A 23934-nucleotide genomic window follows, 5' to 3' on the forward strand; every position below is an offset into this window, starting at 1 on the left:
GAAATACACACTCCAATTTTTATCAGATTCAACAGAAATCAGTCAATTACAAAGTCTTGTAATTGGCTAACCAGGTTTTCCATTTCTAGTTCCTAGCTTCTTTAGATTCTTCTAATACCAATAGTTGCTCTGAAGATTCTCAAAGTAACACAGTCTAGAACACTCTCCTTCTTATCTGGGCATCAGGTTATGGAGAGAGGGAGAGAGAGGCAGGCAGAGAGCAGGGCAAGCCTTAAACCCGAGGCTTAAATTTTTCGTGTGCCTTCTTTTTAATGGTAGTCTGACTAAAGAACCGTCAAACAGATGTGTGTGTCTTCCTTACAGACAGACTCAGGTGTCCCCTGTGTGCAAAAAAAGACACTAGAGTAAATAAAAATCACATGTAAAGGGAATTTTCAATTAGAGGAACTTGAAAGTTCTGTTGAGCATAAAGATTTAATCCAGTAGGAATTTATAGTTAAAATCAAATTTGTAATTAATTGAAGCAATTTGGAAACAGGTTAAAAAAAAAAAACCCCAGACTATTTGACGAGTCAGTCTCAGAGAATGCTGCTTTCCTTTGTTGGGCCTCCAGAGAGGCATCGGTGGCATCAGCCTGTGTCTGATGTGTCTGATATGGGAAGCAGGCTGCCAATAAAAGTTTGCAGGCATTTTCTATTTACAATGATCCATTTTTTGAGAACTGGGGAAAACTTATTCTAAAAGCCTCGCTGGGGGAGGGAGGAGAAGAACACGGGTTGGGGGGGGGGGGGTAGAACAAGTATGCTCACAGGCTGGAAATAACCCACAGAATCAAGAGTTTCCAAGGTGCTACAGAGCCAGATTAAGGAAGTTAAAAATCACAGCAGTTGTACCTACTCGCTGAAACTGACGCACATCCTCGCACAAACGTACACTTAAATTAAGGACACTGGGTTGAATTGTCAAGAATCCCTCACCCCAACCCCAGGACTTAAAAAAACCAACTTCGATGCTGAACAACAGAGGATAGGATAGGTTAATTTGGTTATGGTTCATCCTGCACACATAGGATATTATTCAAGCTTTTAAAAATTGTGTTTATAATAAGTTTTACTGACATGGAAAAATGCTTATTATATAATATTAATTTAAAAAACCAAGATGCGAAATTAATATACGTAGTATGAGCTCTGCTTAAAAGTGACACACACAGGGAGGGATGAAGAGATGGGTAGTGAAGCTATTCTGTATGATACTGTAACGGTGGATGTGTGTCATCACACACCTGTCAAAATTCATGGAATATACTGCACAAAGAGTGAACCCTAGAGTCAGCTTGGACTTTAGTAAACAATAATGTATCAATATCGTCTCATCAATTGTAACAAATATGCCACACTAATGCATAGTGTTAATAACACGCAAAACTGAGGGAGGAGAAGGATGGAGGGGAGAGAGGGCACGTGGGAACTCTGTGTACTCTCTGCTCAATTTTTCTGTAAACTAAAACTGCTCTGGAAAATAAAGTCTATTAATTAAAAAGAAATACATGCATAGGTGAAAAAGACTGGAGGGACATACAGTAAATGTCAGCCAGATGGTGTAATCCTACAAGATGCTGATTAAACAAATAGACGCTCAGGGGATGGACTCAGATTGTCTTGGATCACGTTCTGTCTCCTCTGCTCATCACTTAGGTGAGTTACTTCAGCTCTCTGTGGTTCTGTTTCCCCATCCATTATTACGGGGACTATGACATCACTTACCTCATATGGTGTGTTGTGAGCATTATATTAGTTAACACATACGCTGTGCTTAAAACAGTGCTTAGAACATAATGTTATCATCTCTGGAGGAATGGAATTGTGGTGATTCTAATTTATAACCTATATTTACTAATATTTCTCCAATAAATATATATTATTTTGATACTTCTGGAAAACTATATATGCATGTATAAGTTATATATATGGAAAAATATACGTGTTTATGTATTTTGTATTAGTTATCTATTGTTGCTTGACATAAAACAACCAAAACATTTATTATCTCATAGCTTCTGTGGGTCAGGAATCTGAGAGGGGGCTGCTGTCATCTGGCACTGCAGGCTTGATGGGGCTGGAGGATCCATTTCCAAGATGGCTCATCCACATGGCTGGCTGGTTGGGGTGGGCTGTTGGCAGGAGGCCTCAGTTCCTTAACACGTGAAACTCTCCATAGAGCTATTTGAGAGTCCTCATGACACGAGGGCTGGCTTCCCCCAGAATGAGTGACCTCAGAGAGAGCAAGGCAGGAGCCTCCATGATTTTTACGGCCTAGCCTCAGAAGTCACTCACCATCGTTTCCACAGTATCCTTTTGGTTGCGCAGGTCAGGCCTATTATGTGTAGGAGGGACTACACAAGGGTGTAAATACCCAGAGGATTGGGGCCCATCTTGGAGGCTGGCTACCACATGTATATATATGTGTATGTCTGTGTATGTCTATGTGTCTCCATACGGATGTGACTAGGTATATATGGATGTGTGTGTGGATGTGTGTTTGTGTATTTTTCTGCCAGCTGAAGCCTTACCCTGGCATCTCTGCATGCACGTTCTTGCATGAAGCAACCCCTGGCTCTCAACTCCTTTCTGGCTGCCTGTTATTTGGTCTTGGCAACTTCTTCCTTTCTTTTCGTTCTTTCCTTCCTTCTTTCTTTCTCTCCTTCCTTTTTTGCCTCTCTCCCTCTACCCGTCCTTTCTTCAAGAGGTACTTATTGTGTACCTATTAAGTGCCAGTGAATCACCTCTGTCTACCCCTCTGACCCTATTCTCCTCTCCTGTTCCCTGCCCTCCTTTTGGTCCCCAACACCAGACCCTGTGTACCTGGGCAGCTCAGCTTTCACAAGAGCATCTAAAGCTTCCATCTCCAGGCCTGCCTATTTCCAGATGTCCCCGAGCTCTGGTCCCTATCATACTCTCCTCCCCATCGCCAAGTCCACTCCCCTTCTGTGCTGGCCTGTGTAGTCCTGGGGAAAGCCTAGGCTGGTTGCAGATCCCTTGTCAAGCTAATGCACTGGTCCTCCTTGTCCCAGCTAACAGGCAGCTGACTCTCCTGTGGCACTCAGCATAATAGTTGGGAAATCAGAGAAAAACACACCCAGAACAGCTCAAGGGGGACCAATTAGCTTCCTGAAAACCCAACGTAGACCAAAGAGCCTAATATTGGATTCTGAGGTTTTAATTTCCCTACAACTATAAACCTCCAAAGATTAATAAACACTCAGCTTGGATAGCTTACCAGAGTCATTAACAACAGACCACTAATCAATACATGGTCTGTAAGACACTTAGAGGCTCACAAAGAGGAACAGCTGAGGCCTATGGTTCAGCTTCAGCCCCCTTCCCAGGCCAGCAGAGGGGCTCCTGAGACCTAATGTGTAGGCAGAGAAGAAGCAAAAATGAATAAAAGAGTCCAAGAGAGACTGAGATGGTCCCCTCTGTGCTCCCTCGACCCCATGTATCTATCCTTCTTGTAGCAGCTACTACACTATATTGTAATTGTCAGCAAACTTGCCACTTCCCCTCCTAGATTGGCAGCAACTTGTTGATGGAGATTATAGTTTGCGCACTGTTGATATCCAAGCATGCTCGGTGCAGAGTTGCAGATTCTGGGAAGGTGTCCCCAGTCTGCTGTTTTTCTTATTTTGGGATAATGCGTATAATTATTGTTTGGGGGTGTGGAAGAGGAAGGAAAGAGTAGATTGCTGCTACTTTAAAAATATTTGAAACCACTGTGGAAGACATTGTCTTAGGTTTCTTCTAGACTTAGCTCTCAGAATCTACAAGAGGAAGGAGAGTAGAGAGTGTTAAATGGCACAGCCATGGGAGAGCATGTAGTAGGATGCCCAGCACACGGTAGGCCTCCGTAGGGTGAATCTGAACCTGAAAGAGAGAAATAAGAGGGATACCTTTGACAGAATGCTCAAAATACAATGGCTTACACAAGGAGGGGTTCAATTCCCTCTCCTGTGAAAGACTGAAGGGAGCCTGGCAGTCCTGGGATGGCGCGGTGGCCCTGTGCCATTAAGTCCTCAGGGACCCAGGCTCTTTCCGGCTCCCTGCTCTGCCATCACTAGAGTTTGGCTCTCGTCTTCATGGTCTAAATTGGTGACCAGAGTTCCAGCACAACCATATTTCAGGCAGCCACTGGAAGAAGGGACAAAGAAAAGGGGCAAAGCCAGGTGCCTGCAGTTTGAAAGAAGGTTTCCTAAAGCTGGCACACGTCACTTCATCGTTGGCTGGTGATTAGTCTCGTGGCCACACCTAGATGCAAGGGTCCTAGGAAGTGAGGACTTCCTTCCATGGCTGCCATGTTCCCAGCTACACTGTGGCTCTTCTTCACTTCTAATGCGGGGAGATGGGGAGACTGGCAGCTGGGAGAAAAGCAGCAGCATCTGCCGCAAGGGAGAAGGACAGATTGCCTGTAATTGAGGCCTCAGGGTCCCCCTCTCTCCAGCGCTTCTCTTTCTCACTCTCAGGTATGTTTGCACTGTGTGTTATAGCTGGCAAAATGTTTTCACATACATGATCCATTTTTAATTTATTGCATTTAGATTATACCAATATTAAAATGATATATGCTCCTCTTTAAAAAAAAATTTTTTATTACATATAAGGCACATATGTCCACTGATGACCATTCCCAAGCTTGGGTCTTCCCCACCTCCCAGGAGTCGGCTATTGGCATCAGTGCGGCGTGGGTTCTGCCAAGTCTCTGCCAGGGATGCCTTGAGGAGCTGCTGCTGGCCTTGGGAAGATGCCTGCAATCCCTGTAGAAGGGGCTCCACACCCTGTGCCTGGCATTCAAAGACAGTTACTTCAACTGTTGGACAACAATCCCCCACACCTGCTCCTTGCTGCCCGCTCCCAGCCCTCCTGGTCTTCATCAAATCTTCACGTGGCAACTGTCAGGACAGCACGTGCCCATGGCCCCATATTAACCCGTGCTCTGAGCCTCCTTTTCTGAGCACTGCCCCCACCACCTGGATGCTGGGCTGTCCTCCTTGGGAAGGACAGTGTCTGCATGACCGCAGGAACATGCACATTCAGTACTTGCCATGTGCCAGGCACTGCTCTCTGCTGTTCAAAAGTCTTACCTCCTTTGCTCTTCTCGACCACGCAGCTAAGAAGCACAGCTTTACTAAGTGCCGCACCCTGGTCCTGTCTGGAAACACTAGTGTGTGGAAGAAGGTTGGGCTTTGGAGTAAGGCACACTTATTTCTTGTATGCTCTTAGGCAAATTGCTCAACTTCTACAATGGATTATTGACACCTACAAAGTTGGGGTAGGCATTAAAAGAAGTAACAGATACAAAACACTTAGCCCAGTGCCTGGCACGTAGTGTCACCAACTCATGGCAATCCCCCCTTATGCAGATCCAAAGTAATTCAGTCCTGTCTGCTGCGAGAGCAGGGTATGTCAAGGCCCTGCCTGATGCTCCAAGTGACTGCAAAGTGCCTGGGCGGAGAGGAGCTGGCCCTCCAGGCACTCGCCCTTCAACTGTGGTTTTACTACTCGCTACTACCGCGTACAATTGGGTCTCTGCCATAAGCTTTATTTTGGGGTTTTTTTGCGTGTTTTTTTGGTGCTTTAAGTATATCATGGCAGTAAATTGAAATTTTTTCCAAGGCTGTGTCTTGTTTCTGTTTTGGGCTTGCAACATTTGGAATTATCATACATGTCAGAATCTTTCCGTATATGAATGTTTTATACGCTTAGGTAGTAAGGAAGGGAAAGAAGGAGTTTACAGAATCACAGATTCTAGTCTTATTGGGAAAAGAGTAGGAGCAACATCATCCAAAAGAGGAGAACTGGAACTATGTCTTCGTTTGGTTTACGGAAGAGGGAGCATGTGCCATTAAAAGGTATGATGACTATAAGGCATGTCTTTTTTTTTTTTTTAACAAGCCTACCAGAATCTACACACTTAAATTAGTATAGTCCTCCAACTTAGTTATTTTAGGAAGCTGCATGTTTTCCCAACAACTTGACTGTTTCTCAAATACTGTCAATCCCCATCTTATTTCATCTCTACTGCCCAGGCTCCTGTATGGAGGATGCTGCTATCGGTCACTTGTAAGTACTCTGCCACCCCAACCCTATTCCGAACCAACCCTGATTGAAGCAGGAGGTAAACCAGGACCTCTAGCCTCGCCAGCTGGACTGAGCATTTGGCTTAGTTGTGTGCCTTCTCTCTGCCAGGCACCGTGCCAGGACCTGGGCTCACAGAGATGGACACAACACAATGCCTGCCCCAAAGGACTTTGTAGACTGGTGCAGAAGGGGTTGAGCTAAAAGCCTGTACACCTCTTCTCCCTCTCTGTACAAGGGATAAAATTTCCAAGTGTTCATCAAGTGGAGACCAAGTAGCGGGAGACCTGTTTGTAGTGACATAAGGCACACACTCCAGTTCCTGTGATCCACCTTTAAAGTTGTCCTGGAGCACCTCTGATTGTTGAAAGATGGGCTAAAATCCAACCCAAGAAAAACTAAGTAAATACTATGAGTGTGGAGCACTTGCTCCAGCCAGAAGTCAAGTTGACCCAAACGGGCAGCCACAAGTGTCCCTGTGTTAAGACTCCTGCAAAATGAAGGCAATGTGAAATGGCGGTTTTGAGAAGAGCAAGCCTGTCAAAGTCTCTTTGAAGCAATTTCCAAACCACCTATTTACAGAAGGATAGATTTAACTTTGGTCTGAATTATTTTGATATCAATGACATCAAACCAATTAGTTCCTGGATCAAATCAGTGGAGAAAGAACTTTCAGATTATTGAGAAGTTGGTTTTTTGTGGTTGAGGACACCCTATTCTCTTTACACCAACATTCTAAAAATTAGTCCTTAGATTTTTATGTCCCCCAAAATGATTTGTAGCACATTTACTAAGATCTCTGGTGCATATAGCTAAAATAAATGGATTAATTTAAGTGGTCTCTGGTCATGAAGAGGTAGGGTTGCATAGTGGTTAACAGTGTGGTTTCTGGGGCTACCCTGCCAGGATTCAAACCCCCTCTCTGACATTCACTATCTGTGTGATATTGGGCAAGCTGCTCCTTATGGGTAGAATGGTATCCCCCCCAAATTCATATGTTAAAGTCTTAACCTGCAGTACCTCAGAATGTGATCATATTTGGAAGTCGGGTCTTTAAAGAAGTAATGAAGTTAAAATGAGATCATTAGGGCGGGCCCTGATCCAGTAGGACTGGTGTCCTTATAGAAGAAATTGGACACAGACACTCACAGAGGAAGGATCATGTGAGGACACAGCAAGAAGGTCACCTTCTGCAAGCCAAGGAGAGAGGCCTCAGGAGAAACCAGCTCTGTTGACCCCTCATCTCAGACTTCCAGCCTCTAGGACTGTGAGAAAATAAATTTCTGTGGTTTAAGCCACTCAGTCTGCAGTATTTTGTTATGGAAGCCCTATAATACACTACTCAAACTCTCTGTGCTCATTTCTCCATCCATAAAATGGGAGTAATAAGACTCACCTCAAAGGCTTGTAAAGAAGATCAAGGGAACTGAGAAACACAAAGCCCCTGGGACCGTCCTGGCACAGAGCAAGACCGCTCCCTAAGCAGCAGCTGCCAGCATTGATGGGACACTCCCTGTGGGCCATGCCTGTCACACACACCACTGAATCTACACCCCCGACTCCCCTCTGAGCAAGTATTAGTGTCCCCATTTTGCAGATAAGGAAACAAATTTAGTGGTTTCCTCAAGCCTAATCACATTTAATAGTGGCCTCCCGCAATGGAGCTATAAAAGCCCAAAATACAAAAATGCAGGTCACTCAAGTCATTGAGGATAAAGCAGTGTGATGTCAGCAGCCGGCATGGAGAGAGCATCAGCCAAGAAGCGGACAGGACAGGAAGAGGGATAGAGAGGTGGCTGCCTCTGCATTTGTAGGCCATGAACTTTGTGTTGGCAGCAAAGAGCCACAAAAAGAGATGTGAACTTCTGCCTGTTTTGTAAAGACCACTACGACGAGAGTGGAGGATAGGCTGGGGGGTAAGTTAAGCATAAAGGTGGGGAGATCAGCGTCAGACCCTCGTAATAACCCAGAGTGTTATGATAAGTGTTTGAGCCAGGTTGGAAATTGTGGATACAAAAAACCAGAGATACTTGAGATATTAAATACATAGAAATAAGATGACTCAATCATTTATTATGTGACCCAGGTGGGACCCGGGTTTCTGGCTTGGCCAAGTGTCTGGATGGGTAGTAGTGCCCGTCACCAAGATCAGGAGCACAAGATCAAGGGAGTAGGTTCAAAAGAGATGACGATGAGTCCCGTTTAGAAGAAATTGGACTTGAGGTACCTGTGAAATTCTAGGTAGAACCATCCAAAAGTCAATTAAACATACAGATCTTCGGCTCAGATCTCCAGCCTGTACCAGAGTACAGGTGGTGGCTCAGGTCAATAAGGACAGTGTCTGGAGAGAGAAAAGAAGTAAAGAATCCTGGGGAGTGAGGCTGACATTTGGAATAGGCCCCTGCAGTAGACCGGATGGGGCGAGGAGAGAGTAGGGTCACAGGCCCTGAGGGAGGACAGCCCGTCAAGACTGTGGGAGGGGGTGACTGTGCCATGTGCCACAGAGCTGAGTAAGCTGTGGGTGGAAAAGTGTGCCAGGGATTGGAGTTTAATATTCATTCATGACCTTTGCCAGTCAGTTTCAAGGAAGAGGTGGGGGTGGAAGGCAGACGACGGTGAGTTGAAGAAGGAGTGGGAAGTAGAGGCAGAGTAAAGACACAAGGAGCTTAGTTGATTGAGACAAGTGACAGAAATAGAGAGGGAGGACAGGGTCGAGGGGAAGCTTTAGTTAGAACGTAGTACTAACAATACTATGTCACGGGATTCGAGTCTCCATGGGAGTCAATTAATATTCTCTTTAAAAAATCATAGTTAATAAGCCCTAACCCAAGGTAACCCTTTGGTAAATGGATAGTCCATCCTTCACTAGCTCCCCACCGGTTTTGGAGTGTCCTGAAAGGTTGTGACAGCTCCATCGACTGCCTACTCAACAGGTGCTGTCTTCTTCTTGCTAATAGACCCCAATTTTATGGTGTGTCAATTTCCCCAGCCCCATAGTATAAGTTGTGATCATTCTCAGACAATTAATAAGATGCTGTTTTCCTTTTGTCAGTAACTGGTCTGGGGTGTGTGTGATGACCCAGTCCTAGCCCACGAGATGTTGGAGGAAACTGGCTGAAGCCTTCTGGGAAAGGCTTCCCCCTCTCCTCCTACCCCTAAAAAGGAGAGGAAAATGAGGACAAGGCCCTTTTTCCACCCTTTGCCTTGCATGTTTAGGACATAAAAATACTTGTAAGGAAGTCCAACAAAGTTCTGATTTTTCCAATAATGATTCTTTTGATGCATTCTTAGAAAATTCAAATTTAAAATTATTTCAAAAAACAAGTTTTTAGATGTCCCTGAATTGCAGGTATCCTAAGCAGACTTTGGGTTAGCTTATTAGACAATCTAACCCTGATCTTGAGCATTATTACCTGACTTGTATGAGCCTCGGTTTCCTCCTTGGTATCCCAGAGGTGAGACTCGCCACTGGATGAGCCTGTGGTGAGAACTGAGTGCGTGTAAGTTTGTAGCACAGAAGTGGTAGTGCCCGGCTCCTATTTTCATGTGGGTTCTTTACACACGCCTTCACCCCCCACTCCTATACCCTCACTAGGAGAGACTAGGAATGGCCAGGGCCATGGGTACATTGCTGAGAGCCAGCCGCCTCCCTAAGGGCCCCCAGGGACCCGGATCCCACCCTTCGCAGCTCCAGGCCACCCCTTGGCTGCCAGCTGCATGACAGTTTTCTTCCAGCTCAACCACAGCCTGCTGACTTGGGCACATCCCCCTACAGCCTGCCTGACTGACCACGTTCCCCAAACTGTCCCGGACTGTTAGCCTGTTGAGCCCACAGGCAGAGGGCCCAGGCCTTGTACCCGCTCCTGCACCGGGCCTGTGGCAGCCCCATTTTCCCAGCCCTTGCCAGACTCTTCCCAGCTTCTGGCCCTGCCCACTGCCCAGTCAGCCAGATTTTCCTGGGCCTCACCCTGGGTCTGTGTTACAGCAGGTATCAGGGAACAGGCCCCACTTTCTGACCAGTAAGCCGCAAAATGAACCCTGTGACCTGAAGGTAACATCAACTGAATACGTAACTTTAGCTGCTTTGATACTCCTTAGGGGAAGAGGACGTAGCACCTCTGTCTGTCTTTCATCCTCAGCTTATTTCTAAGTGCTGAGTGACGAGGAGAAGGTGTAATTTGGACTAAGACAAAGATGAAATTCCCAGCTTCAGCACTTAATAACAATTTTAATTTGAGCAACTTCTTTAACCTTTTTTTTATCATAACGATAATAATGATACCTAATATTTATGAATCACTTACCACTTATATCTCTGCTAAACACCTTATAATATATTATTCCAATCCATTAGTTACCTAATGAAGGAGATTTCATTATTCCCCCATTTACAGATGAGGAGCCTGAGACAGAGAGAGTTAAGTAACTTGCCAAAAGTCGCACCTAGTGGCTGGAGGAGCTGGATCTGCTTGATTCTGGAGTCCAGACTCTTTGGGACTCAACTTCAGTATCTGTGAAATGTGCAGGATAGTAACAACCTCAAAGAGCTGATCGAGAATATGAGACATAACGTCTCCAAGGTCCCTAACAGACGCTGCGCAATGCTAGTTCCCTCCTGCTGTCTTCCCTCCTAAAGGAATCGACACAGACCATTAAGACAGCGGGTTCTCAGTGAAGGTCTGTCCCCACCCGAGATAAGCCGATCTGCAGCGAGGAATTGCCTTTGTTACTTTGGGGATCCTTCATCAGTCCTTCTGGAAGAGTTCTTGCAGAGGTCAGTCCCTTGTCAATTCAGTACGTTGGACATGCAGAAGCACTATAGGCTGTGTTTACGTTCCAGCGCTTCTGACACCAAATGTGTGTGTTTTTCCCCAACACCAACCTACTCTCCACCTCTCCGGACACCAGTTGGGTGTCCTACAATTTAACTCAATTCGGACACTAACAACCTGGAGTTAGTGTCAGACCCCACAGGTTAAGGGCTCAGTCCCCTCGCTTCAGATGCCGTTTGCAAGTCACCAGCCTCCTATACTTCTGGCTGATCGGCTATAAATAGGGCGTTCCCACAACTCCATCGATAACTTGCTAGAATGGGTCATAGAACTCAGGAAAATAGTTTACTTACTGTTAGTGGTTTATTATAAAGGTTACAACTTGGGACCAGCCGAATGGAAGAGATGCACAGGATAAGGCGTGGTGTGAGGCGTGGAGCTCCCATGCCCTCTCTGGGCATGCCACCTTCCCAGCACCTCCATGTGTTCACTAGCCCAGAAGCTCTCTGCACCTTGTGATTTAGGGGCATTTATGAAGGTTTCTTCATGTAGGCATGACTGACTAAATCACTGACCATTGATGATTAACTTAATCTCCAGCCCTTCTCCCCTCCCTAGAGGTCCAAGGATGGGGCTGAAATTTCCAAACTTCTAATCACATGGTTGTTTTTCAGGCCTCCATCTTGCAGCTGTCTAGGAGCCCCCCAGCCAAGAGTCATCTCATTAGTATAGCAAAGGCACCCTCATCACTCAAGAGATTCCAAGGATTTTAGAAGCTCTTGTACCAGGAACCGGGGCAAAGACCAAATGTATATTTATTATATCACAATGTCACTCTCCAACACTGCCGTTGGGAACAACGTCTACCGAAAACCTACTTACTCTTGGAGGACAGCCAGCATCAGTGGGAGCGGGACAGACTGAGTAGCCAGGTCTGCTGGGAGGAGGGGAACTTGGATACCAATCTTGTGTGAAGATCCTCAGAGTTGACTCAAGTCTGTAATTTAGAACCACACACAAAAGTTACTTTTTTGAGAAAGACTCAAAGTTACTGAAATGAAACTTCTTTCCTTCTATAATGTGAGAGCAAAGTGCTCCCAGACCCACCCGCACTGGTTTCCTCCACCTTCTCCAACAATCATTTAGAAGTTTGTTCCCGTCCACTCTCTCCTCAGTCACATCTTTCCTGGCATCATTAAGAACAGCGTAATTTGAAATGGGTTTTTTTTTCTTTCTCTTTTGGTCTGCATAAATGGTCTGTGGGTTTATTTCATTCCAGATGTTTTCTCCCAATCTGTCTTTCCTAAGAAATCCAGAATTATTTTTAAACATAATTTGGGGGCTTCCAAATAAAACAAATATCCTAATTGCCTGTGGGTTGTGAAGTTACAAGTCCTTTCTTGGTGGTAGGGAGAGCAGAAGAACAGGGCTGGCTCTGGGGACAAAGTGAGGCCTCTGAGCCTGACCCTGTGGCTGGCCTGTCTTCCCTGTCTCTCTTTTCCACTTCTTGGGCATTGTTATGGACTGAATATTTGTGTGTCCCTCCCAGATTCATATGTTGAAGGCCTGATCCCCAGTGTGACTGTATTTGGAGATGGGGCCCCTAAGGAGGTAATTAAGGCACGATGAAGTCATAAGAGTGGGGCCCTGATCCCATAAGATTAGTGGCCTTATGAGAAGAGACACAAGAGACCTTGCTGTCTCTCTCCATGCACACTCAAAGGAAAGGCCACGTGAAGACGCAGCATTCTTCTTCTACAAGCCAGGAGGAGAGCTGTCACCAGAAACTGAACACTGCAGGCCCTTGATCTGGGACTTGCAGCCTCCAGAGTGTGAGAAGATACGTTTCTGTTGTTTAAGCTGTGTAGTCTGTGTATTCTGTTGTGGCAGCTGAGCTGACTAAAACAGGCATCAACCCCAGTGCCCTCTGGCTGCCCCTGGGACACCCTCCTTGAGCAACTCACTTCTGTCCCATGAGACACACCACACAGGTCTTCTGCTGAATTTTGTCAGCATCTTTTTTCCCCAGGAGCTAATCTGATAGAGTGACTCATACTGAGATAACACCAAAACACACCGCCTCTCCTCCTTAATACATTAATGGGAACTTAATGCCTTAACCCAGTGTTTCTCAACTCTGGCCACACAGGAGAATCTCCACGCCCCACCCACCCCAGATCCGGGGATAATGCCCTGGAAACTGGATTTTTTAAAAAGTAGTTTCTATTTCTTATTATAAAGGTAACACGTGCTCCTAGCTTTTGTTGCTATTCCTGTAAACATTACAGAGACATTTTAAGTGAAAGGTGAAGTCTCCCTTCTTGCTATCCCAGTCCCACTCCTCGGGAGCAGATGCTGTTCAGGCTTTTACGTGTCTCTTCAGAAGTTGTCTCTGTGCATTTTGCCGCATCCCAAATGTTTATTTTTACACAAATGTGATCAAATGATCACACTTGCTTTTTTTCCCCCAGTGAATCTTGGAGAACTTTCCACATCACTACAGACTGAGTGACCTCATTCTTCCTAAGATTTGCATCACACCGCACCAGGTGGGTGGCCTCCCATCTTGGCCCACAGGAAGCTCAGGTGGTTGTGGAGGGTCTGCTGGAGGGGTGGCTCCTCCGTGAAAGGGAGGCCGGGTCAGTGCTGTCTAGGACGTCCTCTAACTTCAAGAACCATGGGTCTTCTGGTGCATTTCTTCAGCATCCTTTTTGTCTGGGAGCTAATCTGAATGGTTTCTGTAAGGTAACACCATAGTGCCACAGTGCGAAGATGCCACCAGAGCGTAGCGCTCTTCTGCAGGAATACATGTGAGAAAGCCTGTGTGATTGCGGGATAATGTACACTTCCAAGAAGAACTCCAGAGGCACCCTGGCTGTCTGAAATGCTTCATTCACTTGAGTGTGGGCCCCAGGACACTCCAGGGGACTGCGGGCGGTGAGGTTGACCTGGATGGTTCCTCAATAGGAACAGAGGAAAGAGCAGGCACATCCCGGGACATCGTTCTCAGAATGAACCTGTGACTTCACAGGGACAAAAAGACTAGAGAAAGTGTGTAATTTGATTTATTAGATAATTAAACTAATAATCTAGTTTCCCACTGTGTAGAGGGGTTTCCCTCTGAATTTTTGAACTATTTCATTGTCCTTTCCCATGTGTCAATGTGGAAGAAAACCTCCCTCCAGTTCTGGTTCTGTCACTACCTTGGCATGTGATGTTAGAAAAGTCTTTCAATCTAACTTGGTACCAGTTTCCTTATCTATAAAGTGAGATGAGTATGGGGCCAGGCCGGTGGCACAGTGGTTAAGTTCACACGTTCCGCTTTGGCAGACCAGGGTTCGGATCCTGGGTGCGACCTATGAACCGCTTGTCAGGCCATGCTGTGGCAGGTGTCCCACATAAAGTAGAGGAAGATGGGCCCGGATGTTAGCTCAAGGCCAGTCTTTCTCGGCAAAAAGAGGAGGATGGGTGGCAGATGCTAGCTCAGGGCTAATCTTCCTGAAAAAATAAATAAATGAATAAAAAATGAAAAATAAAATGTGGTGAGTACAGTAGACAATTTTTAAGGTGATTTCTGGCTTTAAAATTCTAGGTTCCGTGACTGTGACCATACATAAACCATGAAGGAATTTTTTAAAAATCACAACGGCATTCAGTTATTTGGAGAACAGGTGGTGGAATCCCGATACCCAGCTGGATGCTTCCCATTTACACTGTTGTTTTCCTGACTTGAGTAGCTCCTTTCCTTTTGAACCTCTCTGTAAGTACGGAGATTTAGAGCATTTGACCTTGATGGTTTGAGCCTACTTTCTTCCAGAATTACCACCATCCTGCCACTTATTTCACAAGGATATTGTTTAACTTAATGCATCATCATAATAATTGTGTCTTAGATGTACATGAGCTTTCACAGCGCACCATGAATGGTATTTTAGAAAGCACGTGGGTTTTTCAGGAAGAGATATGTGGGTTTGAATTTGCCTTGTAGCAGCAGGAATTTGGTCGCAAATAGAAACTTTCTGGTTAACTTAAGCATAAGAGGAATTTATGTGGGGAGCAATGGGTAATTCACAGAGGCCCCGAGTGGTGGAAGGCGCTGGCTGGGGCAGGACCCAGGAGACGAGGCTGGTCAAGAAGCTGCCTCGGGAGGTGGGAGGTGGGAGGCAGGAGGCGCCGACTTGGGGGGTGTGGAGAACTTGTCACTGCACGACTGGGCCACCTCATATAGTCCCTAACTGACCTTGTGCCTTGGCTTGTCTCCCTCAAGGGTCAAATTTTGAGCAACCAGAGAGTAGGAGGGGGGAATATCTTCCCTTTCAGCTTGGTTTCCACAGTGGGAGGTGGAACCATCCTGCCACTTATCCTGACGTTCCTCCCAAGTGAGAAGTATGGCCACAATCGGACATCCATACGCTAAGGAAAAGAACCGTGGTTCTCACCTTGCACCATATACGGAGAGTAAGTCAAGTTGGACCACTGACCTAAATGCAAGATTGAAAACTACAAAACTTCTGGAAGAAAGCATACAATAGTATATCCATACATGAAGCAGCTAAAATGACAAGCCTTCACCACATGGCTCTACCATCTACTACTACCAGCTGAAGGACCTTGGTGAAATGAGGACAGGGACAACACCATCTCTGGGGCCATCTCTACGGATTCAGTGGGAACATATGTAAGACCGCAGCCCAGGGCCTGACGCTGGTGCCCCCCTCACCCCGCCACCCCATGTAGCAATGTTCCCCTGAGCCTAACCTGAAGCTCGGGCATCCCGGGATTCCTGGGCATGTCTGGGGGGTTGGCAGCACTCCCAGTCTCCCAGTGTCATTCTGCCGGGCGGGGAAGGGGTCTGAGAGGGGCCAGATCATTTTGACACCTCTTGGTTTTTGCAGCAGCTTTAAGAACCCTGCCATTCAGCTTCCCCTGGGGGTAGAGGTAGTTGCACAGAGGGTCTCTCAGGCAGCGACTTGAGAGAGAAGCTTACGTGGGGTTTCTCCCAAGACACTCCCAGGAGTTCCCAAAAACACCTCTGGTGAGGCTTACTGTGGAGGAGTGCTGCAGGCCATGTCAGCAGGTGGGAGGCATGAGCCGTGACATCTGTTAATGGGGATTCATCTGTCCTTCTGGCTGCTGGTGCCTGCGAGAACACAGGATGCACATACATCCTCTCATTGGATTCCCATTACATCCGTTTGAGGTGGGCAGAGCAAGTACTGGTAGGCCCATTTTTTTCCCTGGAGGAAGAAACTAGGTGGCCAGACTAGAGGAGACTTGCTGAGGCCACTTAGCTTGGCCCGTGGGCTTGTTTTCCTGATCCGGAGCCCAGCATCCTCTCTACCATCCAACACTTCTTCCTTTGTTCGTACCTCCATTATTAGAACACCTGGATATTCTTAGCTAACAATGGATGACATAAATAAACACGCGGCCATTTCCCCACATTTCCGCACGGATCCACTGCAGAGGGCAGAGCCCTTTCTCTGAACACACTGCACAAAAAGGCATTTCACAGAGTGGAAAGAGAGCTTCAGCGTTAATCATCACGGAGTGGCGGAAACTGGCTTTGCAGGGGCTGGAATGCACTTCAGGGTAGATGGGCAGCCCTGCTCGCTGTCAGGGGACCCCCTAGGGATGGAAAGTCAGGGCTGCCACTGTAGGGCTGGGACAGAGAGCTTCTGCTGAGCCAGGGAACAGGTGTTTGGACTCAGTCCCCCAGGGAGAGCGCCGTCTGCTGCCATCCCTGTAGAACCTGGACGGAAGCTCCGAGCGCTTTGTTAGTAGGCCAGCATCCTGCCCTGGCCCTGAGGCTGAGGCCGGGGCGGGGGGGGGGGGGTGACTGCCTGTAAGACTGGTCTGGAATTCTCCATGCCTTTACTGAGCCAAGGAGGAGGATCAAAATAGACCCTGGAGGGCAGGCCCGGTGGCACAGTGGTTAAGTGCACACGTTCCGCTTTGGCGGCCCGGGGTTCGCCGGTTCGGGTCCCGGGTACGGACATAGCACCACTTGACAAGCCATGCTGTGGTAGGCATCCCACATATAAAGTGGAGGAAGAAGGGCACAGATGTTAGCTCAGGGCCAGCCTTCCTCAGCAAAAAGAGGAGGAGTGGCAGCAGATGTTAGCTCAGGGCTAATCTTCCTCAAAAAAAAAAAAAAAAAAAGACCCTGGAAGAAAGAAGAGGTCAGAGGCTAGGAGAAGCCGCTTCTTATGTCAGGCTGGAAGGTATAGTAGAATTGGGGTCCGGGGGTAGTGTCAAGAGCCAATAGGGATAAGGGTTAAGGTGAAGAGCCCCTCTTGTCAAACTCTCATACCCAGCCCACTGTAGACAATCAATGACTCTTTGTTGAAGTCATCACTTGAATAGTTCAGCAACCAAGGACAGTCTTTTGGGGGTGCGGGCGGCTCCTAACAGGAGCTGCAGTGGGCACAGCAGGGCAGGGAGGTCTATGTGGCTGAGGCCCTTTGGAGCCCCACAAACCCCAGTGTCAAGGCTTCTCTGACTCCCAGCCAAAGCGGCCTCCCCCTCCGCTGCTTTTTACTCTGCCATAGGGGCAATCAGACCTCCCACAAAGTGTGTAAATCCCCACGAAGTAGCAAGCCTCCCGTTGTCAGCCCAAAAGGGAAAAGTAGACAGCTATCTAATGCTTTGAAATTTCAGCTCACAAACAGGCTAGAAAGCATGTTTTAAATGAAGAGAGAGAAGAGAAAGAAAGAAAGTTGAATTTTCTCATTTACTGAAAAAATTAATGGGTTGACTTTCATTGATTTGTTTAGATGTTAACCTTCAGAAAACAATCTTTACACATAGAAGCAGCGTGTTCAGTTAATAACTTGGAACACACGTTTATGACTCGTGGAAGACGGTGACTATTTTGGCCTAATGATGTGTGCTCAGTTTGAGGTCCAGAAACTCTGTTTATCTGGTGTGTGACCTTGGTTGCCTGGTCCCTTGCTGGGAGGTGACAGAAGCAGACTGAAGTGCCAGTTCCAGCGCCCCCATCTCGACTGCTTGACTCTCAGGCACCCGTCTCTCTGACCCAGTGGGAATAGAGGCTCTAACGGCTTCGTGAGCCCTCGGGGATGCCCTCTTGGCTGACTGGGGCCAATTTCCTTCCTCTCAACTCTCCTCGCCTTCTTCATTTCGATGTCACCACGTCCCTTGCGATCCTGTCAGCCAGGCCCACCCCAGAAGAGGGATTCTCGGGCAGTTGGCCTCAGTTTCCTTTTTCCCCTCCCTTCTTCCTTCCACGTGAAATGACATGGACAGGCTCCAAATCCCTTCCTGCTCTCATTGCCCGAGGGCCTAGTGAAGGTGCCAGTGAGATATCTGGGCAGTGGCTCGTCTCTGAAACCACTGAGGGAGGAAGGCGGTGACTCCACGTGCTCTGGCCAGACAGCTTTTCTCTATAGGAAGAGTTGAGATGGCTTTCTGGACAAAGTTGGAAAGCCAAAAGAGCCAGCCAGGGAGCCACGGAGAATAAAGGTAGGTATTCCAGGACCCCCTTGCCGTCTGGGGCATGCCTATCAGACTCAGGGCTGTTTGCGAAGTGGATTTGTCATCCTGTTCTCTCAGGTTTGCAAGCAACTCATTGTTCTCAGAAAAGAGCAGCTTCTGGGGAAGCTCTCAGCATCTGGGTGTGACAACTTCAGGAAGTTAGCTTTCGGCATCAGGCACGGGCCTTCCACTAACAAGGAAGGGGAAGTCATTCCTGGCGGGGTATTAGTTTTCTATTGCTGCTGTCACAAATTTAGCAGCTTCAAACAACAGAATTTATGACCATACAGCTCTGTGGGTCAGAGCCTGACATGGGTCCCCACATGGCCGCAGAGTCCTGTTCTTTTCTGGAGACTTGAGGGGAGGATCCATTTTCTTGTTCATGCAGTTGGCAGAATGCCATTCCTGGAGGCTGTAGGACTGAAGTCTCCATTTCCTCGCTGGCTGTCAGCTGGGGGTTATCCTTTGTGACTAGAGGCCTCTCTCTGGTTCTTGTGCATAGCCCCCTACGTCTCAGAACCAGCAACAGGGCTCCTCCTCACGCTGCCATCTCCCTGGTCTTTCTTCCTTTGTCACATCTCTCCCTCTGACCACAGCTGGGAATGGCTCTCCATTTTTAAGGACTCATGTGATTAGGGTGGGCTCACCCAGATAACCAAAGGATAATCTCCTCATCTCAAAGTCCGTAACTTAACCACGTCTGCAAAGTCCCTTTGCTGAGTAAGGTAACATTCGTAGGTTCTGAGGGTCAGGGCATGGACATCTTTGAGGGGCTGACATTCTGCCTCCCATGGTCAAAGTTAGGCTACATGATCTGTTGACCTTCTACTAGATGTTACACTGGGACAGTAAACCTTTATCAGGTGACTCACACCTCCTGTGTGTGTTGAGAGAACACACAGAGTTGTGGGAACTACAGGGAGCCAGTGCCAGCTGGCCATTGTGCAGAGTAAGATTTGGATGCGTCTGTCTAGGGCATTTTGAGTCAAGCCATCAGATTCACTGAGTAATCAATGTTCACACGCCTTTGTGAAATGCAATTATGTAGGCTAGCTCATAAAGTGTTTTTTTTACAAGATCTGACACAAATGGAACCCACACAGCCTGCTTTTCCTGTTCTAATTTTGACAGGCATAGTAGGACCCTTCTGGAACTTCATCTACTGTCAACTTCCCATCCCCGTCCACCAGCGTGCTGTGGTCCCTTTTAGCCCCTCACCCACAGGCTGAACCCACAAGGGCAGTGCTGCGAGGCCCTGAGCCCCTCCCCTGCAGTGCCCACCTCCTTCCACCTTCCTCAAAGGCCCAGAGCACCTCCCACATGTCCTTCCAGACCCTCTCTGCTCAAAGTGCATGTGAGGACATCAGCTGAGGCCTTGGGAAATGCAGAAGCTCAGGCCAACCCAGATCCACTGAAGCCAAATCTGTGTTTTAATTCAATCCCAGGGAATCATAGGCACTTCAAAGTTTGAGCGGCACTGGGTGAGACCCTGCTAGGTGGCTCCTCCTCCTTGAAGCCCTTCCTGATTGCCTCAGACCCAGCTAAATATGCTCTTCCCACAGCTCCCATTGTGCCCCATTTGGACTTCTTTCATAAGAAAAGAATATATATAACTGGATGTTAAAAGAGACTTTTCCTGTTATCTAGAAATTTCAGCAGAAGCCTCAAAGGCAGAGAACAAAATAGTCAGTGTCAAGAAGCCCCCCCATCTACACAAGGTGCTGAGACTCCACGCAGGACAAGCTCAGAAAGTGGGACACTCCTCCATCTGCATTAGCCCTTTCCCAGTCCCAGCCTTTCAACAGGTCAGCGGGGTTTCTGTGGAGAGGGTTGACTGAGGGCTGTGTGTTCCCACGCCACGTGCCCTTCCCTGGGGAGGGGAGAAAGGTGCACCACCGCACCTCAAGGTGAGCTAGAAGAGCTTCAGGGGAGCTTTCTTTGTGCCTTTAAATGTTTGGGGGAAACATCAGGACTGGTCTGAGCAGTCAGGGTGGCGCTGCGCCAACGCTGCCCTGTCCCAGAGGGAAAGTTGCTTGATTCCCGTGGACCAAATGTGGGTCGCGAGGTGAGGAGACCGCCCGGAGCCTCCTCGAAAGGAACCCCATCCACAAGGGCTGCGGGGGTTGGGGGTGGGGGTAAAGGGCCCCAGCAGAGAGATGGACCCCTGGAAAGCCAGAGGCTGAAGGGACCCCACAGAGAGATGGACCCTGGAAAGCCAGAGGCTGAAGGGACCCCACAGAGAGATGGACCCCTGGAAAGTCAGAGGCAAAGGGACCCAGAAGAGAGATGGACCCTGGAAAGCCAGAGGCTGAAGGGACCTCACAGAGAGATGGACCCCTGGAAAGCCAGAGGCAAAGGGACCCAGCAGAGAGACGGACCCTGGAAAGCCGTAGGCTGAAGGGACCCCACAGAGAGATAGACCCTGGGAAGCCAGAGGCTGAAGGGCTACCACAATCCCCCTCTCCAGCACACACACCCCAACCTCGTAACGAAAATTGTAGCTGGGATGGGGTTGCCAGATTTAATGAATACAAAATACAAGACGGCCATTTCAATTTCAATTTCAGATGAGCAATGGATAAGTTTTTGGTATAACTATGGCACACAAAGTATTTGAGATATACTAAAAATTTATTTATTGTTTATCTGAGCTTCAAATTTAGCTGGGCATTCTGCACTCTATCTGGCAACCCTGGTTGGAAGCTTTACAGCAGAAATCTTGCGGCTTCTCCAGGAAACCTACAGCAGTGCCCCAAACAGAAGTTAGCTATTGAGCCCCAACGTCAGGTCACTACTGAAGCAATCAAATAAGGGCCTTTCTCTCCTCTATCCTTGTTCCTTTCCCCTTCCCTTCATCCCCCACTTCTCATCCGTAACCGTAACCCAGCTAGTGAGCAGGAGATGGAAGAAGGGAGGGTGCAGGAGGAGATGACCACACCCACACCCTCCGCCACTGGAGGAAGGAGACACTTTCATGTAAACGAAATTGAGCATTTTGCTTATTATCCAGACCAGACTGTTGAACAACTCCTGTTCTTGTGACTTAAAGGGACCTGTGTGTGATGCCTGCCTAAGGCATCAGGCAGCGGAGGGGAAGGAAGCGAATCCCGGAGCCACGTTGAAAAGAAGCAGCTGAAAGAAGAGACTCGCTTTATGATTGCACCCTGCTGGGTGGAGCTGGGTCACAAACTGATTTCTTGTTGGTGCATCTATTTCTCTCACTAGTGTCCTATTATGCATCTGTGTCCCCAGTGCCTGGCGTAGGTAGTAGATGCTCAGAAATGTTTGAGTGTTGAATGTCGAAAGCTTCAGGGACTTGACCCATTTTTTCACCTACAGAACCTGCAGAGAGAGTTTTTCTGGCATCGTGTAATCTTTCCCAAAGGTGTGTTGGCAGTGGTAAGACTTCTCGTTACAAAACACGCCAGGTAGGGTGACGGAGACAAGCTGAACTAGGTGTGGAACCTTCTCTAAGAATGTTTGCAGGCGCTTATGTTCACAGCAGGGGCAGATCCAGGTTTCTGGGGACCTGAGGCTGATACAAACTGGGACTCCTTCTAAGAAAAAGGATATCAAATTATGAGACAAGATTAGGCGTACGTGTGAATATTAATTTAAGGGAAATCGCAACAAATTACAAATTTTAAAAGGCTGAGAAATACAAACATTGCAAAAAAGCAGAAAAATCACATAGTGTTTGTGTGGTTAACTATCGGATACACCACTGTAACACGTTTTTCTCTACCTTTCTTGGCTGGTGTCCTGGCAGGAGCGGCCTATGATGAGTCCATGTTACCCTCGTTGATGTCAGCATTTGGCGATCCAGTCACCAAGAATACAAGCCTGTTTTCAATAGACTCACGTGATTCACTCTTCTTCATTAGATTGGGTATTCAATTTATTTATGCTCAAAGTGTATCTTTTCCTCTTAATGAAGTACTGCTTTTGGTACTATCTGGTTCTTATAATCTTTCTCTCTTCTTTTGTCATTATTTATATTTTCTTAATTGTGATTTTTCTATGTGATTCTTTTCCTTGATTTCATGCTTTTGTCCATCAGATTTTTTTTAGCATCTGTTGTGGTAGAACAAAGACTTTTTGACATTTTGGAGTTTCTTCTAGTGCTTTTATCTTTTAATTTTTATCTGAAGCTCCCACTAAGATGCTTCTTTCTTGATACATTTGAATTTTGTATAATCAATAATTCTGAAAGAATATACAACGTTAATCAGAAATAAAAGCACTCTCAAGAGCCATTCAAACGCATTTAAAAATCGCCGAAACATTGTATTGTTACATGTTGCGTAATCAAATCCCTCTTCTGCCACGTGGACCGGTGTATTGTTAAGTATGTGTGAGGGTTTTGGCCCCGTGGAACACTTGCTTCTGTATCTCCGGTGATTTGGTGCCCAGTTTCATCCAGAGCCACCAGACTTCACCATAACAGGATCACGTGCTCTCAGGACGATCTGTTCGGTGGGGACAGGGAACCCGTGAAAGGCATCACATGAGCAGGGGAATGCTCCTTCTTCGCAGAGAAAAGTGGATAAGCAGCGACTCCAGACCAAGTCTTGATGTGAGCTGGAAAGCAGCATGTATTGAAAGCCTTAAAAATATTTATATCCCCCTCAAACACACACACATTCCCATACTTTGACCTAGTAACTTGACTTTGGGGTGTTAATCTTAAGGAAATACTCCTAAAAATGAAAAAAAAATTATTATGCACAAAGATGTTAATAATATTTTCTTAAAAAAACCTATTTGGAATAACCTGCTCAGACAGTAAATGGCTGGTTATCTAAATCATGAAACATCAGCTTGATGGTTATTATTCTTCTTAAAGTTTATGGAAGCTTTGTTCAAAATAGTTCTCACATAATGTAAGCAAAAAAAGCAAGATATAAAATTATATGCACATTTTCATTTCAGCTAGATTGTCATAATCCCTATGCTCGGAAAAATCGTGGAATATACATTATTTTGAAATGTATATTCTATACTTATGTACACTACACATATCATGAACATCCTTCCATATTAATAAATATAGATTTATGATATCATTTTCATAGCTGCATGGTATTCCATTGTATGCATGAACCCAAATTTAATCAATCTCTTATTTTAAGACATTTAGATTGTTTCCAATCTTTTCCTGGTTTAAGTATACTGCAATGAATAATCTTGCACATTAATCTTTAGCCAGTTCTCCAATTATTTCCTCAGAAACGATTCCTAGAAGTGGAATTGCTGGGTCAAAGGCATGTTCAGGGCTTTTGAAACCGATTGCCAAATGACCTTCCAGAGAGACTGTAAACCTCCACTCCAGCGGCCGTGTGGGAGTGGACGCCCTGCCCCTGGCGCCTTTGCAACACTGACTCATTAATTTGCTGTAAAATTGAGAAAATAACTTAAGGGAATATTCCTGCAATAAATTAGAAACTTATTAAAGTTTTTATTCCACAATCCTAGCTTCTTATAATAATGTTGATAGCGGCTAACATTTATTAACCTGTGCTAACCTGTGCAGCTACTAGGTTCCGACACTATGTTACATGAGTTAACTTTTG

General features: G+C 46.6%; 1 protein-coding gene and 1 long non-coding RNA gene across 3 annotated transcripts; one reads left to right on the forward strand and one right to left on the reverse strand.

Moving 5' to 3' along the window:
* LOC139076751 (uncharacterized) lies at positions 1–16252 on the reverse strand. 2 transcript variants are annotated; one of them, XM_070581114.1, is made up of 9 exons: positions 15911–16252; positions 11747–11861; positions 11218–11376; positions 10536–10603; positions 9506–9570; positions 5099–5175; positions 4612–4798; positions 3241–3372; positions 1–341 (listed from the first exon to the last, which is right to left on the reverse strand). In XM_070581114.1, exons 1-8 carry the CDS (start codon positions 15931–15933, stop codon positions 3290–3292), a joined length of 777 nt encoding a protein of 258 aa, XP_070437215.1. In that variant the 5' UTR covers positions 15934–16252; the 3' UTR covers positions 1–341; positions 3241–3289. The 2 variants fall into 2 exon arrangements, with proteins under 2 accessions (XP_070437215.1, XP_070437216.1); XM_070581115.1 differs by lacking the exons at positions 1–341; positions 3241–3372; positions 5099–5175; positions 9506–9570 and adding an exon at positions 3636–3884.
* A 1002-nt stretch (positions 16253–17254) lies between these two features.
* Positions 17255–22315, forward strand: LOC139076750 (uncharacterized). Its single transcript, XR_011528660.1, has 3 exons — positions 17255–18349; positions 20009–20166; positions 22131–22315. It is a non-coding gene; the product is annotated as an uncharacterized lncRNA (long non-coding RNA).
* The last annotated feature ends 1619 nt before the right edge of the window (positions 22316–23934 follow it).

This window comes from Equus przewalskii, chromosome 17, assembly GCF_037783145.1.
Source record: "Equus przewalskii isolate Varuska chromosome 17, EquPr2, whole genome shotgun sequence".
NCBI lineage: Eukaryota > Metazoa > Chordata > Mammalia > Perissodactyla > Equidae > Equus > Equus przewalskii.